Source organism: Rattus norvegicus, chromosome 1 (assembly GCF_021556685.1).
Source record: "Rattus norvegicus strain SHRSP/BbbUtx chromosome 1, alternate assembly SHRSP_T2T, whole genome shotgun sequence".
NCBI lineage: Eukaryota > Metazoa > Chordata > Mammalia > Rodentia > Muridae > Rattus > Rattus norvegicus.
In genome coordinates this window covers 240,098,299-240,120,234 of record NC_141534.1, presented here as the reverse complement: position 1 = coordinate 240,120,234, position 21,936 = coordinate 240,098,299, and the positions used below count along the sequence as shown (strand labels likewise).

The following is a 21,936-nucleotide window of genomic DNA, read 5'->3' as shown; positions in this document are numbered from 1 at the left end:
GGCCTGCACACACAAACACACATATAACACACACATGAGAAGACTGTGATGTGGAGCAGAATGTACACAGGCCAGATAAAGTGAACAGGCTTTACAAATACAAACAAAGGCCCAGCCAGAGACTGGTGTGCCTTCCAGTTTCCACCTGTGCCAGGAGCAGAAAGCCACATAGTCCACACCCCAGTTGCAGCTCGACTCCCCAGGTATTCTGACACATCCAGGACCACAGGTGAGACCCCAAATCTCGTCCCAATACTCGGTTGACCCCTGCAACCCCGGGACACAGATACCCTGCCCAGCCAGAGACGACTGCCTTCCAGTTTGCACCTGTGCTTGGAGCAGAGCCTTGGCTCTGGGTCCCACCCACTCAGTCCACATCCCAGCTGCAGCTCAAACCCTCAGGGGTTCTGACACATCAAGGATTACAGGATCAAGGGCTCACAGGAAGGACAGACTCAAGGCAGAGACAGAGAGGCCAGATAAGACCTCAGATAACCAGATGTCGAGAACCTAAGCAACAGAAACCGATTTGACTTGGCAACATCAGAACCCAGTTCTCCCACCACAGCAAGTCCTGGATACCCCAACACACCAGAAAAGCAAGATTCAGATCTAAACTCTCATTTCATGAAGATAGTAGAGAACTGTAAGAAGGATATAAACAACTCCCTTAAAGAAACACAGGAGAACACAAGTAAACAAGTCAAAGTCCTTAAAGAGGAAACACATAAATCCTTAAAGAAATACCGGAGAACACAATCAAACAGGTGAAGGAATTGAACAAAACCATCCAGGATCTAAAAATGGAAAAAGAAACATTAAAGAAAGTTCAAAGGGAGACAGCCCTGGAGATGGAAAACTTAGCAAAGAGATCAGGAGTCACAGACGCAATCGTCGCCAACAGAATACAAGAGACAGAAGAGAGAATCTCAGAAGCAGAAGATACCATAGAAAACATCGACACAACAGTCGAGGAAAATACAAAACACAAAAAGCTCCTATCTCAAACATTCCAGAAACCCAGGACACAATGAGAAGATGGAACCTAAGAGTAACAGGTATAAAAAAGAGTGAAGACAAGCGCAAGGCCCTGGGTTCGGTCCCCAGCTCCGAAAAAAAGAAACAACAACAACAACAACAAAAAAAAAAAAAAAAGAGTGAAGACTCCCAGCTCAAAGGGCCAGCAAACATCTTCAACAAAATTATAGAAGAAAACTTCCCCAACATAAGAAAGAGATGCCCATAGACATACAAAAAAGCTACAGAACACGAAACAGATGGGACCAGAAAAGAAATTCCTTCTGTCACATAATAATCAAAACACCAAATGCACAGAACAAAGAAAGAATATTAAGGGAAAAAGGTCAAGTAACATATAAAGATAGACCTATCACAATTACACCAGACTTCTCAGCAGAGACTATGAAACACCAGACTTCTCAGCAGAGACTATGAAAGCCATAGGCAGATCCTGGGCAGATGTCATTCAGACCCTAAGAGAACTAAAATGCCAGCCAGACTACTATACCCAGTAAAACTCCCAATTACCATAGATGGAGAAACCATGATATTCCAAGACAAAACCAAATTTAAACAATATCTTTCCACTAGTCAAGCCCTACAGAGGATAGCAGATGAAAATGTCCAAGACAAGGAGGGAAACTACACCCAAGAAAAAGCAAATTAGTCTTTTCATAACAAACCCAAAAGAAGATAGCTGCACAAGCACAGCCTCCATCAACAAAATAACAGGAAGCAACACTCATTGGTCCCTAATATCTCTTAACATTAATGGATTCAATTCTTCAATAAAAAGACATAGGTTAGCAGAATGGATATGTAAACAGGATCCAGCATTTTGCTGCATATAGGGACCTCAGTGACAAAGACAGACATTACCTCAAAATCTACTTTCAACCAAAAGTTATCAAAAAAAGATTGGGAAGGACACTATATAATCATTAAAAAAAAATCAAGATGAACTCTCAATTCTCAACAAATATGCCCCAAATGCAAGGGCACCTACATGTGTAAAAGAAATATTACTGAAGCTCAAAGCACACATTGAGCCTCACACAATAATATTAGGAAATTTCAGCACCCCACTCTCACCAATGGACAGATCATGGAAACAGAAACTAAATAGAGACATAGTAAAACTAACAGAAGTTATGAACCAAATGGATTTAACAGATATTTACAGAACATTTCACTCTAAAACAAAAGAATATACCTTCTTCTCAGTACCTCATGGTACCCTCTCAAAAATCGACCATATACTTACTTGGACACAAAACCAAGCTCAACATATACAAGAATATTGAATTAATCCCATATATTCTATCGGACCACCATAGACTAAGGCTGGTCTTCAATAGCAACAGAAACAACAGAAAGCCCATGTACATGTGGAAGCTGAACAACTATCTACTCATTGATAACTTGGTCAGGGAAGAAATAAAGAAAAAATTAAAGACATTTTAGAATTCAATGAAAATGAAGGGACAACATACCCAAACTTATGGGACACAATGAAAGCAGTGCTAAGAGCAAAACTCATAGCCCTGGGTGCCCCCATACTGAAATTGGAGAGATCATACATTAGCAGCTTAACAGCTCATCTGAAAGCTCTAGAACAAAAAGAAGCAAATACACCCAAGAGGAGTGGAAAGCAGGAAATAATCAAACTCAGAGCTGAAATCAACCAAGTAGAAACAAAAAGGACTATACAAAGAATCAACAAAACCAGGATCTGGTTCTTTGAGAAAATCAACAAGATAGATAAAACCTTAGCTAAACTAACCAGAGGGTACAGAGAGTGTGTCCAAATTAACAAAATCAGGAATGAAAAGGGAGACAGAACAACAGAAACTGAGGAAATTAAAAAGAAAAAAATCACCAGATCCTACTACAAAAACCTATACTCAAGAAAACTGGAAAATCTGGATGAAATGGATGATTTTCTGGACACAGACCAGGTACCAAAGTTAAATCAGAATCAGTTAAGCCATCTGATAAAGATAAAAATGGCCACCTTGCCAAAAGCAATTTATGGACTCAATGCAATCCCCATCAAAATTCCAACTCAATTCTTCATAGAGTTAGAAAGAGCAATTCTCAAATTCATTTGAATAACAAAAAAACCCAGGATAGTGAAAACTATGCTCAACAATAAATGAACTTCTGAGGGAATCACCATCCCTGACCTCAAGCTGTATTACAGAGGAATAGTGATAAAACCCATATGGTATTGGTACAGAGACAGGCAAGTACATCAGTGGAATAGAATTGAAGACCCAGAAATGAACCCACACACCTATGGTCACTTGATCTTTGACAAAGGAGCTAAAACTATCCAGTGGAAAAAAGATAGCATTTTAACAGATGGTGCTGGTTCAACTAGATGTCAAATGTAGAAGAATGCAAATTGATCCATTCTTATCTCCTTGTACAAAGCTCAAGTTCAAGTGGATCAAAGGCCTCCACATCATCAAACCAGATACATTCAAACTAATAGAAAAGAAAATGGGGAAGAGCCTGGAATCCTTGGGCACAGGGGGAAACTTCCTAAACAGAACACACCAATGGCTTATGCTTTAAGATCAACAAATGGAACCTCATAAAATTGAAAAGATTCTATAAGGCAAAGGGTACTGTCAATAGGACAAAATGACAATCCACAGGTTGGGAAAAGATATGTACTAACCCTACATCCATCCGATAGAGGGCAAATATCCAAAATATACAAAGAACTCAAGAAGGCAGACTGCAGAGAGCCACACGACCCTAGTAAAAAGTGGGGTACATTTTGGTCATCCTTCTTCTTGAGCTTCATGTGGTCTGTAGACTGCATCTTGGGTAATTCGAGCTTTTGGGCTAATATCAGTGAGTGCAAAATGCAGATGCTTCACATCTTCTTAAAAGGGGGAACAAAAATAACTGTAGGAGGGGATATGGAGGCAAAGTTTAGCAGAGACTGAAGGAACGGCCATTCAGAGCCTGCCCCACAAGTGGCCCATACATATACAGCCACCAAAACTAGATAAGATTGATGAAGCTAAAAAATGCATGAGGAAAGGGACTGGATATAGATGTCTCCTGAGAGACACAGCCAGAGCATGTCTAATACAGAGGCGAATGCTAGCAGCAAACCACTGAACTGAGAACGAGACCCCCGTTGGAAGAATTAGAGAAAGGATTGAAAGAGCTGAAGGGGCTTGCAACCCCATAAGAACAACAATGCCAACCAACCAGAGCTTCCAGGGACTAAGCCACTACTGAAACACATACATGTACTGACCCAGGGCTCCAACTGCATGTGTAGCAGAGGATGGCCTTGTTGGGCACCAGTGGAAAGAGAAGCCTTTGGTCCTGCCAAAGTTAAACCCCTAGCACAAGGGAATGTGGGGGGGGGCGCAGGGATAAGTGGGGTAGTTAGGGAAGGGGGAACACCTGTATGGGGAAAGGGGAGGGAGAAGGAATAGGGGACTTATGGACAAGAAACTGGGAAAGGGAATAACATTTGAAATATAAATAAAGAAATATATAAAAAAAATGGAATACAGAGCTAAATAGAGAATTCTCAACTGAGGAATTTCAAATGGCTGAGAAACACTTAAAGAAACGTCCAACATCTGTAGTCATCAGGGAAATGCAAATACAAACGACCCCGAGATTCCACCTCACACCAGTGAGAATGGCTCAGATCAAAACCATAGGTGACAGCAGATGCTGGCGAGGATGTGGAGAAAGAGGAACACTCCTCCACAGTTGGTGGGATTGCAGACTGGTACAACCACTCTGGAAATCAACCTGGAGGTTCCTCAGAAAATTGGAAACAGTTCTACCTGAAGACCCAGCTATACCACTCCTGGGCATATACCCAAAAAAATATTCCAACATGTAACAAGGACATATGCTCCACTATGTTCATAGTAGCCATATTTATAATAGCCAAAAGCTGGGAAGAACCCAGATGTCCCTGAAAGGAGGAATGGATACAGAAAATGTGGTACATTTACACAATGGAGTTCTACTCAGCTATTAAAAACAATGACTTCATGAAATTTGCAGGCAAATGGATGGAACTAGAAAATATCATCCTGAGTGAGGTAACCCCAATACAGAAAAACACACTTGGTATCCACTCACTGGTAAGTGGGTATTAGCCCAAAAGCTCACAATGCCCAGGATACAACCCACAAACAATATGAAGGTTGGAAAGAAGGAAGACCAGGGTGTGGATGCTTCAGTCCTGCATTGCAGGGGTGCAGGGAGGAGGTGGGGAGGAGGATCTGGGAGGGAGAGAGGGGAGGAGATAAGGGGGCAGCATCAGGAACTGGAGGGGACATGAGAGAGGTACAGAGGGTCAGGAAATCGAACAAAAAGAATATGTGGCAGGGAGGATGAGGAACTGGGGCTGCCACTGAAGAGTCCCAGACACCAGGGAAACATGAGGCTCCAAGGACCCAACGGGAATGGCTTTAGTCAAAATGCACAGAGAAGGGGGAGACAGAACCTTAGAGACCACCTAAAGTAGATAGGCACGGCCCCTGGTTGAGGGATGGGGCCACCCACCTGTCTCAAAGTTTTTAACTCAGAAATGTTCTTGTCCAAAAGAAGAACAGGGACAGAAAACGGAACAGAGACTGAAGGAAGGGCTATCCATGACTGCCCTACCCGAGGATCCCTCATGTCTGCAGACACCAAACCTGACACTTGCTGTGGTCAAGAGATGCTTGCTGACAGGAACCTGGTGTGGCTGTTCCTTGGGAGATCTGGCCAGCAACTGACCAGTGCAGATGTGGATGCTTGGAGCCAGCCATCAGATGAAGCCCAGGGAACCTGGTGAGGGAGCTAGTGGAAGGACTGGGGGAGAGAAGGGGGATTGCAACCCCATTGGAAGAACAATGTCAGCTGGCTGGACCACCCAGAGCTCTAGACACTAGAACACCATCCAAGGAGTGTACCTGGAGGGATCTATGGCTCCAGATACCAATGTAGCAGAGGATGGCCTTGTCTGACATCAATGGGAGGGGGGACCCTTGGGCCCAGGGAGGTTTGATGCCCCAGCATAGGGAGATGCTAGAGCAGTGGTGCGGGAGACGGTGGGTGGGTGAACACCCTCATACAGGCAAAAGGGAGTGGGAAGGAGGGAGGGCAGATGTGGGAGGGGGGGTTTGGTGGGGGGCTAACCAGGAAGTGGGATATCATTTGAGATGTAAACGAATGGAATGATTAATTAAAAAAAAGAAAAAGAAATAAAAACACAATAACTGAAGAAAAAATTAGCAAATCTAGAGTCAGAAAAATAAATAAACAAGTAAATAAATAAATAAGTTATAGAATTCAGTCTAGAGAAATTTTTTAAATTTGAAGCCAGGATAAGAAATGCAACAAAAAAAAAAAAAATTCAAGTATCTAAAAAAAAGCATCGAGAAAGACAATACCCAGAAACAATGACTAGAGAGAAATTTCCAGTGTCATCTTCACATCCTGCAGGTCTCATTCTCCAGCAGTACTGAGAAACAACAAAAGCCATGATAGGCAAGCAGTCTTCCAACTGAGCAGCACCCTCAACCAGGCAATACTGAGGAAAGTAATGAATACACAGGGTATCTATCTCTTCTCATGCATAATTTATAAATACCATATCACTATAGGCCTTTAAGTGTAGGGAGAAACAGTACACAGAGCTGGAGAGGTGGCCGTGCTGGAATTGAAGCTCACAGACCGAGAGACGTTACAGATACTCACCAGGATACTGCTTTGCTGTAAGCTCTAGTTTATGAGACAGCAGCATGGCTCCAGTAGTGTTGTCTATCGTATAGACTTGCACAGAACCACTGTGAAAATAATGACAATCTTAGTGAAAAATGACCAAAATAAACAGAAAAGACACTACCATAGGAATCTATGTTCCTACTGTTCTGTGAGTAATTCGTCATCTCATTAGTCTAAACAAATGCATGGGCTCAAGTCTGGCCATTGCCTTTCTAAATATTCTAGAAATTCCTCACACTTCCCAGATAACACATACATTGTCCATTCTACTATATCCATTACAAAACAATCTGAACACATAGCAACAAGAAGGAAAACATGGTATATCCATCCAGTATCATAGCTATAACACTGAAAGAAAACTTTTGCAATACGCATTAAGCTGGGTGGCAAACGTGTGTGTCCACACATAGGCACCCTCCTCTTCTGCTTGTTTTAGAAGACAAACATAATAGGGAACACAGGAAAAATATACTCATGACCACGCATTTTTAAATAAAATATGAACAAATCAAATCATGAACATAAAACTTCCCTTCCCCCACCTTTTTTTTTTTTTTTTTTTTTTTTGCCCTCCTACATTTCTTTTTAAAGGGATTTACTAGACTGGTCTAGACTTCACTATGTAGCCCAGGCTATAATCCTCAAATTCACAATCTTATTGCCTCAGCCTCACGAATGCTAGGACTATAAACATGTGTCATAATGTTCACGCTTCAATTTTATTTCAAAACTCTCCATCACATGAGTTATAGCAACCAACCCTCCAAATCCCAAACAAAACAAACATAGAACAAACCAACCAAACAGAAAAACCCAACTGATTTTACGTGTAAGCTTTATGAATATTCACTAATTAAAATTACATACTCATAAGGTCCTTGCCACACAAGCATACGGACCTACCTGACTGAGTTCAATTCCCAGAACCCATATGAAAAGGTAGGTTCAATGCTGTACACTGTAATCACATGCCCCAGCATTGGGGAGCTGGGGACAGGCGGATCTCTGGGGCTAGCTGGCCAGTCTCCTCTAACTAGTGAATGCCAGACAAGTGGGAGACACTGTTTCAAAGGGAAGATGGTGTTTCTGAAGAAGGTGTCCTTCTCAGATATATTAAAGAATTAACAATAACTACTGATGCCTTAAGGATTAACAGTAAAGACCCTAAGTTTTAACGTATTTACTCTTTATTATTGGTATCTCAACTTTCTACATCTCACTTTTACAAATTCAAATGTTCAGTGTCTGAAATCTGTTCTTTACTTAAGATGAATGATAATTATGACAGGCATACTCAAGCCCCTAAGTATGTTAAGATATCTTAAGTTTAAGTTAGAATGAGTTACCAATTACCTTGCACAACCAAAGGCCATCAGTCGGTATTTGTTATTTACTGCAACACAAGTCCCATCAACAACATCTTGTGGCCAAACTCCATGAAGCTGCTACATTAAGAAAAAGAGTTAAAGCTTAAAAAGTGTTTCCCCTAAACTTATTGAGGATTCAATAATTATCATTCAAAAAAAAATTCAGTTTGACAAGGTATCATTTGGTTTTACCTGTATAAGAATTCTCTCACAAAGCCTATCATCTAAATGGTTTCCCTCAAGAAGCATAAAACAGTAAAGACAAAGAAGACATGGAAGACATTCGCATTAGAAGCTGAGAAATAGTAAAGAAAGCTTAGAAATAGCTCACTCTCCACTGTTGGGCATACAAAACACCTGGGAATATGGAGTCTCTCAAAGAATGGTAGAGCTGTGCCAAAGTCTGGTTCCTTGCTGAGCACATGCCCAGTGTGAGCAGCAGAGACCAATGTCCACTCCAATAGAAAGCTAAACATTTTTCCTCTGTGTGAACAGTAAAGAAATGAACCTTCTAGTTTTTAAGTCTTCCAAAGCTCAAATATCAGAATACTGGGGTAGTCAGGACTATGTACCCTCTGGAAAGGACTACAGGACTCTTTATAAGGAACACTGGAGACAGAAAGGGGAGAGAAAGGAGTAGAGTAAGAGAAGTGAGGAGGGAAGGAACCAAAGAATGGACAGGACCCCTTAAATAAATTATCAGTCAACAAACACTGTGGTGAACTTCATATAACAAAATCTACCAAAACAGAAAACAGTAATTTTTATTTTGGGCCTCTGTACAACAGCAAAATCTACATATTTACTATCTAACAATACAAAAGCAACAGCTATTAAAGGATATACAATTAAGAGATGAAATAGAAGAAAGGCACTCCTTTGGATGATGAAAATGATTACGATGAAGAAGAAAACCCAGGAAATACATCTTAGTTAAAGGCCTATCGTAAGCCACCAATCTGGAGAAGTCTGTCTGGAGCAGGCTAGAAAGCTCTAACAGAAAATTCTTAAAGACTGAACACCTAATGATTTAAAGAATGGAGAGAATAAGGCACCTGTCAGTCAGTTTGGGGTTACAAGGTAAGTACATGAAGAATACACTAACGCAGGGCTAGGTGATAGCACTGGGTAAAGTGCTTGCTCTGCAAGCATCAGGACCTGAGTCTGATCCACAGAACCCAAGTAAAGGCCAAGTTTGGTTTTATGTACTTGTAATTCCAGTAATGAAGGTGAGGACAGGTGGGTCTCTAAGTCTAGATGGTCAGCTAGTTAGTCTACTTCAAGCTCTAGGCCAATGAGATATCCTGTTTCTAAAATCAAGGTTGACAATGACTGAGGAATGGTAGCCTAGGCTGTCCTCTGGTCTACACACACACCCCTGCACATACACCCCCACACACCCCCACACATACACACCACACATACAAACACACACCCTGCACATACACATGTATGCATAAGCAAAGGCACACATGCATACACACAGAGTAAGTAAACACAAAGAGCCAAACAATTATTAACTCCCAGTGGAAATAAAAATCTACAGAAAAGGAAAAACTAGTCATTGGTACATTACATAGTTTCATATTAAGAGGATTTGCAAGCTGACTAATATATAAACAATGGGTAGTAATCTCATTAAAATAGTAACGTTATTGAAAAGATTATGAACATGTTGTAGTTGGAGAAGATTGAAGCAAATGGTCATTTTCCACAGGATAAAGTCAATCACCTTACAACTGTCTATAAAGTTTGAAGAACTATATTTGAACTAAGAAAACATGGGAGTTAAAAATAAAGCAAAATTAATGTATGTAAAATAAAATAACTCAAAATGTACAATCCATACCTCTGCAGTAAATCTACTCGATACTGGTGTAATAAATCCAACTTTACCATCATTAAACACAACAGCAAATCCATCAAGTGTGGCACAATATTCCATATCTTTAATGTGCACATCTGCAAAGCCGAGGAATGAACCTACTGATGAAAAACACATGAATAGAATAGGGTTATAATAAGCTATTATTTCACATGTCTGGGTAGTACTACCATATTCCCAATATTAAACAACTGGGTCTACCTCATGTAAAAAGTATAACTACCTCTAGATGACTGAAGGTCTACTGAAAAGGGTACTGTAGAGAGATTGATGGCTTTTCTTCCATTTGTCATTCCTTCCCAATGAATAAGATGAAGAAGTCCATCAGAAGTTGCAACAAGGAGATCTTCCAGCACAGACTGCAAACTGGAGGGAAGCAAGCACCTCAAGTCAATTACCTTGCAGGACAGCATACTGGGATAGCAATGAGTATAAATAAAACAGCTCTCAAAAACTGCTTCTGCAAGCCAGGTATTGGGGTGCACACCTTTAATTCTAGCAGTCAGGAGGCGGAGGCAGGTGGACACACACAGAGAAAGAGAGAGAGAGAGAGAGAGAGAGAGAGAGAGAGAGAGAGAGAGAGAGAGAGAGGGAGAGGGAGGGAAGGAGGGGGGAGAGAGAGAGAGGGGGGGGGGGGAGAGAAACTTCTGTAAGCAATGCTGAATATCAGTAAGGTAGGAGGACTTAAAACTTTTTTTTTTTTTTTTTTTGGTTCTTTTTTTCGGAGCTGGGGACCGAACCCAGGGCCTTGCGCTTGCTAGGTAAGCGCTCTACCACTGAGCTAAATCCCCAGCCCCGACTTAAAACTCTTTAAGTCAGCCACACTCTAAGTTCCAGGCTGGTCAGGAATTAGAAAATGAGACTCTGTCCCCTAAAACAAAACAGAACAGACAGAAGGAAAATGCTTTAGCAAATCAGATCATCATGTCCTTACAGAACTCTACCTTTCTATAACTTTAGTATAATTTAATCTGTGTTGGAAAGCAGAACTGTTTCGGTAACAAATTAAAGACAGATGGAGTGTGGGTGTGGTGTGACTGGTGAAGAACGAGAGGAAAGAGAAGATGTGCGAGCCAGAAGACGGCAAGCTGAAAGCACGAACAGTAGTAGAACCATCCTCTACCACTGTCTGAAAGGCCTCAAAACAGAAATTCTTACCTGTACAACCTCAGAGCCACATGTAGTGACTATATACCTGAAAATCAATAGTGCTCATAACCTCTACATTATGACAACAAAGCTGTAACAACTGACCAGACAGACAGATGGAAAAATGGGAACCAGAAGAAAAAGACAAGCCCATCAATACAAACAGACTATTACACAATCCCAATGTTGGATTAGCAGATAATCACTTAAAATAATCGTGATATAAATGAAAAAAATCTGTATGAAGGCTAAGAAGACAGATGAGTTGGTGATTCCTGCCTCTCCCTGGTGTGGAAGAACAACCTGAGTAAAGTCAGGGTTGTGCAGGTGCCAGTCTGTTCCTCTACCCCTCTGCCAGGCTCTCTCCCTGGGAAAGGTCAGATTCTGTTCCTAGTACCCACATAAAAAGTGGTAGCATGTATCCGTGGTCCTGGTGCTGGAGTGCTGGGGAGCACGCATAGGCGTCCTTCCCAAGTCTGCTGACCAGCCAGTCTAAGCAAACGCTGGCCACCAGGTTTAGTGGGTGGCCCGTCTCAAAATCATCTGATGGAGCCAGGTGGTAGTGATGCACGCCTTTGATCCCAGCACCTGGGGGGTAGAGGCAGGTGAATCTCTGAATTTGAGGCCACCCTGATCTACAGAGTAAGTTCCAGATCAGCCAAGGCTACACAGAGAAATCCTCTCTTGAGAAACCATTAAAAACAGAAAGAATATGGCGAAGAGCATCAGATGTCAACCACACCTCCCCGCCCCAGGAGGATCTACACAAGATACTCCAGCTACCCCAACTAAAACTAAGAAACTTGCTGAACAATGGCTGGTGTCCATTGTTAAATGAATATTTCTTCATTATTCAAAATGTTCAAAAATGGGCCTTGTCCCAAGCTACCCAACTGCCGTTCTCAATTAATTTTAGTACAAATGTCAAGCCCAAAAAGTTAGGTCTTTTCATGTTGCACTGATTCCTACAATATTCTGAATATCCTTAGTTTTTAAGTACATATAAAAGCTACATGAACACATTTTAGGTATGTTGTAAATTAGACTACTCCATCATTGGCCCCACAGATTATATAACAAGTTTCACATTTCTCAAACAGGTATTTTTCAGTTTAGGATGCTGACTGAGTTCTGAAGGATTTTATTACTATGGTAAGTAAGGGATATCATGCATGCATCATATCCTGCCACACACCACTTGAAGTAGAACAGTGTATCTGATTAACCAATTATTAAAACTCATAATTACAAATGTTTATCTTTCAAATGTGCTCTGTATTCAAGCAATAAAAAAGATGGGTACTTAGCAATAATCTTTACTTTTTATTTGATTGAAAATAAAAGGTGACAGTACTTTTGCTCCTATAAGCAACATGATAATCATTATTCCTAATGTTAATTCATTACATTGGATAGTAGAAATAACTGATTATATAGTCTTTCAGAGTCTTTTCTCTCATTTACAAGTGTATTTCCAAGAAGTATGTATTTGATGAGCTAATAGTGTTATTTAAATGTAATTCTTCCTTTGGAAGTTTGAGAGAAATCTGAGACTGCTAACCACCTAAATCTGCAGAAGGCAAACTTAGACAGGTGAAAGTCATTGTCTCAGGGTTTCTATTGCTTCTATGAAATATTACGACCAAAAAGCAAGTTGTGGAGGAAAGGGTTTATTTGGCTCACACTTCCAAATTACTGTTCATCATCAAAAGAAGTCAGGACAAGAACTCAAACTGGGCAAGAACCTGGAGGCAGGAGTTCGTGCAGAGGTCATAGTGGGGTGCTACTAACCGGCTTGCTCCTTATGGCTTGTTCATAGAACCAGGGCAACCAGCCCAAGGGTAGCACCACCCACAATGAGCTGGACCCTACCCCATCAATCACTAAGAAAAATGCCTTTATAGACTATCTACAACCCAATCTTATGGAAGCATTTTCTTAATTACAGTTCTCCCTTCTCACATGGCTTTAACTTGTGTCAGGTTGACATAACTATCCAGCAAAGTCACACAAGTTGGAAGCAAGTCATCCCTTCCCTTTGGTGGTGCTAGAATCTGAACACTGGGCCATGAGCATGGTGAAGACATGCTCCACTACTGAGCACACTTCCAGTACCAGAAATCCTTTTTGTAAAGGCGCTCTCTCTCTCTCTCTCTCTCTCTCTCTCTCTCTCTCTCTCTCTCTCTCTCTCTCTCTCTCTCTCCCTCCCTCCCTCCCTCCCTCCCTCCCTCCCTCCCTCCCCTATTTCCATGTGTTACATGGCTCTACCACCAGGTGGGGCATTAAACCAAGTTGTAGTGTTCTACCTTGTTCTGTACCCACATACATTCAAAATTCCTTCTGCATCAAATAAGTCTTTGAAAGTTTTACTTTAATAGTATGGGTGTGTGTGTGTGTGTGTGTGTGTGTGCGCGTGTGCGTGCGCGTGTACCCTGGTACATGTTTGAAAGTCAGAGGCCAACCTTGGGAATCAATCTCGATTCCCACTAAGTCATTAGGTGTGGAAGCAAGCACTTTTGCCTACAGAGCTACTTTGCCGGCCCTATGGCTCAGTATGTTTGAAAGGTACCTAATAGAAAATAATCTTTCCCCAAATCTGTCCCACTAGCTTATGTATTCTAGAACAACAAACCTCTAATACCTTTGAAGACCAAGCATTCTTACTATATACACCTTGCTTTTTAACCTATAGTGTGTCTGGGAAGTCTCTTAAGGATTGAGCCTCAGTGTTTTCATAGCTGTACAGTGTTCACCAAAATCACGCATGCAGAGGAAAGGACGGTAATAGCTAACAGGTCAACCACCACGAAGCAACTTAGATAATGAAGTTAAACTGAAAGGATCTTTGAGTATAAATAGATTTCTGTGTGTTAGTATTTCTTACGCCTTGTCATGTAACCTGTATTCACACTGGCATCAGAAAGCTTAGTATTCTTTCAAGTGTACATGTACTTCCAAGAAACATATGGAGGGCATACAAAGAGACAGTCCCGCTTTTCCTCTACATACATGATTTTATTGAATCTCTTTAGTATGTTATCATACCATAAAATCAAACAATTAATTTATAAATTTTGAAATACAAACAATTCTCTTGTTTGTCATGTGATTTAAACAACTACATGGTCTTTTGTGGTCAGAAAATCTCAAACATAACTAATATACTGTACCTCATGATGGGTGCTTGCAAATCCAGTATTTTCTTCATTTCTAAATTCAATGCTGGGGCGCAATGTTCTTCCTTAAAATGAGGTATCCCCTTCATTTGTGGACTTCCTCTAAGAGAAATAACACAAGGTTAAGACAAAGATATCTAATCTTTCCCCAATTTGTACCTAATATGCACTCAAACAAACATAACCAAGCTTACAGACTAGGTGCTCATTCTACAGATTCAAAATTGAAAATTAAACTTGAATTCTATCACAGTAGATTCATTTATATACCAACTAGATATATGTAAGCTTGACTAATTTAACTTGTGTTGGGGGGCTGAGAGTAAAATGCAGAGGAAGGGAGGGAGGAGGGAAGGGGAGGGGAGGAGAGAAGAGAATTAAGTTGGCCTTTCAGGAGAACTGACTTGAGTGCTTCCCTAGCGAGGAAATTACAGAAGCAATGTGCTGTTCCGTATGCGGTGGTATATGGTCCAAAGTGTTCTTTCACTTCACCTACTCCATGCCTTATCCTTGATTCCCCTTCTATGGGTATTTATCAGGTCTAATGTCAGATTCAGGGATGTACTTGGTTATTTCATAACTGACTTGGTACTGATAACAAAATGGCATATGTACTTAAATCCATGGTGATTAATGGCTGCACAAGAATAGGCAGGCCAATGTCAGGAAAGTGAGCACACACCTCCTAAAAAAGTCTACAGAACTGTCTTGAATTCCTCATCTCTGCATAGCATGGGTATATGCCATCATCAGACTACTATTCTTCCTCATTGCCTGTGTTGGGATCTAATAGTTATGTATCTGTCTCAGGGTTCTACTGCTATGATAAAGACCATGGCCTACAGCAACTTGCTTATACTTCCACATCACAATCTATCACTGAAGACAGACAGGGCAAGAACCCAGGACAAGAACTAAGGCAGAGGCCATGGAGGAATGCTGCTTATTGGCTTTCTCCTGCCTTCCTCAGCCTACTTTCTTATGTACCAGGCACAATAGGCTGAACTCTTTCACATCAATCATTAAGCAAGAGGGCACTCTATACAGATTTGCCTAGAGGCCATCTTTGGAGGCATTTTTTCCAACCGAGAGCCCCCTTCCAAGCTGACTCTAGGCTGTGTCAAACTGACATAAGCCTAACCAATGTGTGCCTTTTGTGGCGCCTCTCAATCTTGTCAACAACTGTCCTACTGACATCATTTCTCTTTCTAATCATCTACAATCCTGCAACTCAATTTCTTAATACTTTTACTATAGTTAAGTGTGTAGAGTTAAAGGGACCAATAGTTTTTGAGGTTTCTAGTGTTTGTGAAAATCACTTTGCTGCTCGGAAACCTGTTTTGCTTACTTTTTGTTTGTGGGTTTCTTTTCTTTTCTCCCCCAGCCCCAAAATAAGCATAATGGTAGCTAACTGTCATCTTGTTACTGCAGTATCCAGGAGTATTTGAGTCTCTCTCTGTCTGACAGGCTAAGCTCAATTGATACTCAACCATTAAGGTTGTTTGGTTAATGTCCCAACAATCTTTAAAAAGAAAACGAGAATCTAGTTTACCAGAGTCCCATTTGAAGTGGTACTCATGCACTCTGTGGTCACTGTCCGAGTTCAAGTCTCCAAGTCTAAGTGCTTTTAAAGCTAATTTTACTTTTCGAAGTAGTACTTAAAATTCAAATAGTGTTGAAAGACTCATGAAAAAGGAAAAAAGAATGTAGCCTCTGGAGATTCGGATAACAAACAAGCCAACTTGCAGAAAGTCCTGAGTTAAATAAAATGAAGACACCTGAAAGGATGGTCACTTTAAAGCTACGCACTTCAGGGAGGGAGATGGCGGTAACCTGAGTGAGGGGTGAATGCTCTATCTGTCTCTTGTATGTAAGGAAAACCATGTCAAAATTGCTCAAAGCAATTATTTACCTTTGTATCTTAAAGGCTTTGCCCCTCCCCTGAGTGAGTGACTGAGTGAGTGGGCAAGAAAATGAGGGGGAGAGAGAGAGAGAGAGAGAGAGAGAGAGAGAGGGAGGTGTGCTGGGGTGACTCACTATGTAATCCAGGACAGCTTCAAATCCGTGATTGTTCTGTCTCTACCTCTCAAAATGCTGATATTACAATTTTATGTTACTGTGACTGTGTATATAAATTAAAATTTGGTCATTTTTTAACCATTAACAGTTTCTATGTCCTTTCTTCTGATGATATAATATTCTGAAAATATCTCTAACATTTTAGAAGACTAGGATTTCTCCTGGACCTCACAGTCAAAGTTAACAATATATCTTGACGTCACCTAAGAGTGCTAGCCTATTGTTTACTCGGCCTGTTTATTTACCGAACAGCTGAACAACCAATCTTACTCATCTTGGATTTCCTGTGTATAATGTGTATAAGTTAAACGACTGCACAGCTACATTCTTACACTGGGCACTGCTCCATGCCCTTGACCCAGATACTGCAGGTGTATCTTTGCTGAAAGCAACTTCCTAAAACTTACCATAAAGGTTGAAAGCAACCATTTATGTTTACTGGCTGATAAACAATGATGTTTGCTATCTGGTCAGTAGGGATCAGTTGGAGTCAGCGACTTAATGCTTTTAAAACTCTGTTAAAGATTTCCGTAAAGTATCCCATTCCTTTCTCCATGTGATATTTTCTATGCTATTCAATAAACAGAGAGCAAAGTCCTTTATTATGGACAGGCACAGCACCCACAGACAGACAGATACCACACACTCATACACACAGCTCACACATCAGACAGGCACACATTGGGACACATACCCACAGACATAGGGACAAACAGGTTTAAAAGAGACTCCCAAGACAGCCCTCAAGCAGGCACAGTCTCAGGCTCATAAAATGATCAGACAGTGGAAGATGAAGTAGAAAATTCAACTCTGGACTTGCTCTTGTTACATGACTCCAAGGAGAAGTGCTTTTTACTTCTTTCCTTAATGCAGTACTGATTCATTATTGGGTTCAACTTGGATTTCATCCCCAATGCATTATATTCTGCACACCTTCCCTTCCACTGAAAGCTTCTTCTTCCCAACAAGTCCCTTCCTGCTCTGATCCAATCCGCCAGCCGAGCTGTAGGTGATTGCCTGCACAGTAGTGTGAATTATTTATTGGAATAATAAACATATCGATCAATAGACACCTCTAAAGAAAATGGTGACTCTTCTTCCAGAGCAAAGCAGTTTTTAAACATGCTTGCTTGTGTGTGTGTGTGTAAGTGTGTGCTGGGAACAGTGTGGGGCCTTGTGCATGTTAGGGAAGTGATCTAATACTGAGCAATGGAGTGCTCACTCTCAGGGGCAGTTCTACTCAGATTTTATCTCTGTCCCTCCCCCATCAATATCAGAGCCTCTACTCTTTTTTTCTTTACTTTTTAGTCAGTTCTAAACTTTCAAAATAATAGACCTTCTATAAGCACATGAACCTACATTACTGTACTGAGCACCTGAACTGTTTAATCTTTGTGTAGGTCTGGAATAGTAACATTTTGTTTTTTTGAAAATGATAATGGTGTTTGTATTAGCCTGTAATCTTTTTCTTAAACTTTTGTTACACCAGATAATGAGTTTCCTACACTATTTTCTGTTTTTCTTTCTTATTTGTGCCTTTTGTTCTATACCATACACGTTTCCTCAACTATTTCAATTTCAAAGATTTCTGTGGAATTTATGTCTTCTGTACTTTTCTCCCCCAACTTTCTTTAGGCAATTATCTGTCTAAAGTGGCCAACTGCCATTTCTGTCATATGTTTTTTGTCTTCTGCCATGTCCTTTACGTCACCCACACATAATTTTCTATTGTCAAGTCTCCTACACTGGAAAGTGTTCTAAATTAGCTATTAATCCTTGGTTCTTTATGTTTAAAGCGTTAATGCTGAAGAGTTAACAAGAAACCCGAGCTTGTATGTGTGTACCTGTGGGGGCGTGCTGGGGGTTGCCAATTGGCAGGCTTCAGCATCATGGGCACCTGTCTTTTTTTGTAGTGGTCTGCAAATACTACTAGCTCTTTAATAACTTTCCTAGCATGGTTTGATTTCTCTAGTAAGGAGGCCTCGATTTTAAGTAGGAAAGACAGAAGCCAAAGTACAGAGCAGGACTTGCTGAACTATCACTGTCTCAGCTTTAGCCTGTCACCCATCCCACCCCATGCTCCTTGGTGCCTATAACCCCTCAGTTCAATGGTATAATACACTCCTGTAGCTTACAAAGTGAAAAGGAAGGGATCTTCACCCCTTATTTAGGTTTGCCCAGGAACCCATGGCCCTTATTTCACTGTGTGTACTCTGGGGTCAGTAGTCGATCTAATTTCTCAGCCTTTTGGATTGCAGATAAAATAGGTGATTTCTGGCAGTATTTTCGGGCAGTCTGGTTAATCTTTCCAAGACATTTACTTTTTTATTTTTCAGTTCAAAGATTGGTCAGAGACATCTCTATCTTTCATTAAAGACAGAAATATTTCAAATTGTTGTTGAGTTGATTGTCCAGTGCCTTTCAAGATTACCCACCTTAAAATGGAAACTCTGTTTTTCTTTATATTAAATTCTTTGTACTCACTAGAGATGAAGGCTAACATTTGTTTCTCAATGACTTCTAAATTATAAAATCTTCATAGAAACATTTCCACTCTACCTTCCAAGCACACAAACACGTAATAAAATTTTTTTAAATTACAGTGACAAAAACTAACTTTCTAATGAAAACTTTATTTTTTATAGCTGCAATAATTTAATACATTTTCATAACAGATGGTTGGAAGACAGTCATGGAAGTTAAAGCTGAAAGAATAAAATGAAGCCAGTTTAAGAAGTATACCTTGATGGTATGAAAACAATAATACTAATCAATTATATGTATATAATGTGTTCAGAAATGTTTTATAGCTCTCTTCCTCCTGCTCCTGTTTCCTCTTGCTCTCCCCTACCCCTTTGTCCCTTCTCTCCCCATTCCCTTCCCCGCTTCTCTCCACGTGCTCATGGCCGGCCTCTCCTCTCCCCCTCCCCTCTTCTCTGTCCCTACTACCCTCTCAAATCCCCTTCCTATTTCCTGAATAAACTCGACTCTATACTATAAAAAAAAAGGTTTTATATATAGTACCTTAACCATTTGTAATCTTTTTTAAAAAGAACTATTTATTTATTTTATGTATATCTGTACATTGGAGCTGTTTTCAGACACACCAGGAGAGGGCATCAGATCCCATTACAGATGTGGTTGCTGAGAATTGAACTCAGGCCCTCTGGAAGAGCAGTCAGTGCTCTTAACCACTGAGCCATCTCTCCAGCCCCCCATTTATAATCTTTTGAAGACAAACTTTATTATCTCTACTTTTCCAGAGGAAAAATATAATGCAAGAAACAATGAGAACATTGTTAATGGCCACAGAACTAATAAAAGCTGACATTTGAACTGTGGTTTCAATCCTATGTTCTAAGCAACTAAACAAACATTAATTTTAAGATGACTGCTGAAGAGGTGGTAAAAACAGAGGCCCTGGAGACTAGAGGTTAATTAAGAGACCAATTTTCACTTCTGAGCATGCTTCTTGCCTACTTACAGAACGCTAGTATGACTTACTTTAGTATAACAATTAAGAATTTGTGCTACAGGCTGGAGAGATAGCTCAGCAGTTAAGAGGACTGGCTTCTCTGAGTTCAATTCCCAGCAACCACATGGTGATTCATAACCATCTGTAATGGGATCTGGTGCCCTCTCCCCTGTGCATAGTGCCAAATAGTACTGTATAGCTGCTGGTGGAGAAGCGGCATCAACGTTACACCCAGCTGTGGACTGAACGCTCACAGTTCATATCTAAACGTCAAGGCAGATGTGCCCACTGGGGCAAGAGTGGTACAACAGTTATGGAATAACCAACCAGTTCTGACTGGATTTGAGACCCATTCCCTAGGAGAGAACGCTCATGCGTGGTACTCTAAACTCAGTCAAAGAATACATTGGAAGTTTCCAGGCCCCTGGGGGCTGTTTGAGCTACTGTTTAGCTAAACAGACATGTTATGTTCATCAAATTACTTTCTAAGCATGTGCATTTATTCCCATACGATAGTGCCTTACTAGCCTTGGCAAAAGACCCCCCCACCCTTCCCCCGGATTACGGATACTACAGAATTTGTAAATTGCTCAAAGTTCTGAAAGTGACTGTTGAGTGCTGAGCCCTACACAGGACATCTCTGTCAACTCTCTCTGACCAAGGCACAGAAAGGATGCAGACGGGAGAAGTGCTATTGAAAGCTGCCTGTCAGACGTGACATGGCTGTTGCATTCATGAGCTCACAGCAGCTGGGACCGACACAAGATTAGACATAACATTCTGTCACAGCTAGGAGCAGGGTTCCTGATTAACTACTGTAGCTGGGAAGAGGGGGCTATTTTCTTCAACAGTGTAATGATTGTTAAGTTGCCCTTTCTCTGTGCATAACCCAAATCTGTGCTTGGGCAAGCAACTCTAATGAAACAGAATGGGTCATAAAAGGCAGTGGAGGGGAGAAAGTCAAATAAAAGGGGATCTAATTGGGAATGAGAGCTGAACAAGAGAGGGTAAAGAAGCAGTAAATATGATTAAAATACACTATATATGTGTATGAGACTGCCAAAAACAATTTAATTTAAAGACTTGTGGGAACGACCTCATGCGTACCAACATTGTGTAAGAAGAGGCAAGGAAAGAAAACTTCTGCAGAAAGAATATTTGAGAATGCAATAGAAATTTTTCTACATTTGATTAATATATAAATATAAAGCTCCAAGAAACTGAACTTCAAGTAAAATAAATATGAAAAGGCTGAAACAGAGGTATATAATTCTCAAACTGTCAAAGAGAGTTCTGAAAGTGCTAAGACAAGTGTCTCTCTCACATATAAAGAATTCTCAACATAACTGACTTTTCCTTATCTGATTTAGGGTGGCCAGAAAGCACTAGAACAACATACTTTACAGATGAAAGAATAAAATGTTGACAGACAACAAAACACCTAGGCAAAGTATTCTTAAAAACTAGAAGGAGAAATTAAGAGGTTTAGGGATCTAAAAAAAATTAAGGAAATCTGTCATAAACAAGACACACTAACCACTAAATGAAACCTTTTGGGACGAATGAAGACAGGAAACAGTAACTCAAAGTTATATAAAAAAAAGTTTGAAAAAGGATCACTATAAAGGAAACATTAAAGCTGGAAATATGCTTCTGCTTCAGAAGAGCGCTTACTCCTGTATGATTTGAAAGACAGGTATATAAAACAATACTTATAATCTATGTCAATAATCATATAATATGTAAACATATCTCTGTGACAACAGCACCATAAAAAGGGGACAAATAAAAATACCTGGTCTGGTATCACTGATGTTCAACTGTTACTAATCCAGTAAGCAGTTACATGTGCAAGATATTAACTGCTCAGGACAACCACTGAGAAAGTAATTACAATGTACGAAGGAAACGAATCACTAGTGAATCAAAATTCACAATGAACGTTTCTAGGTAACTTCTGTAAGGTTTATTATTTTTCAAAGTGGAGCTCACTATAACTCTCATATTCAATTAACAAGA

General features: G+C 40.4%; 1 protein-coding gene across 5 annotated transcripts in view; it reads right to left on the bottom strand.

The window, feature by feature from the left end:
• The window catches only part of Ric1 (RIC1 partner of RAB6A GEF complex), a 99,331-nt gene that overhangs the window by 32,151 nt on the left and 45,244 nt on the right, over positions 1 to 21,936 (bottom strand). For 3 of the 5 annotated variants that reach the window (XM_087563957.1, NM_001427735.2, XM_087563985.1), the window contains 5 exon segments: positions 14,358 to 14,465; positions 10,262 to 10,404; positions 10,003 to 10,139; positions 8,140 to 8,231; positions 6,757 to 6,845 (listed from right to left, as the gene is read on the bottom strand). In XM_087563957.1, coding sequence (XP_087420083.1) covers positions 6,757 to 6,845; positions 8,140 to 8,231; positions 10,003 to 10,139; positions 10,262 to 10,404; positions 14,358 to 14,465 — 569 coding nt within the window. 5 annotated transcript variants of the gene reach the window in all.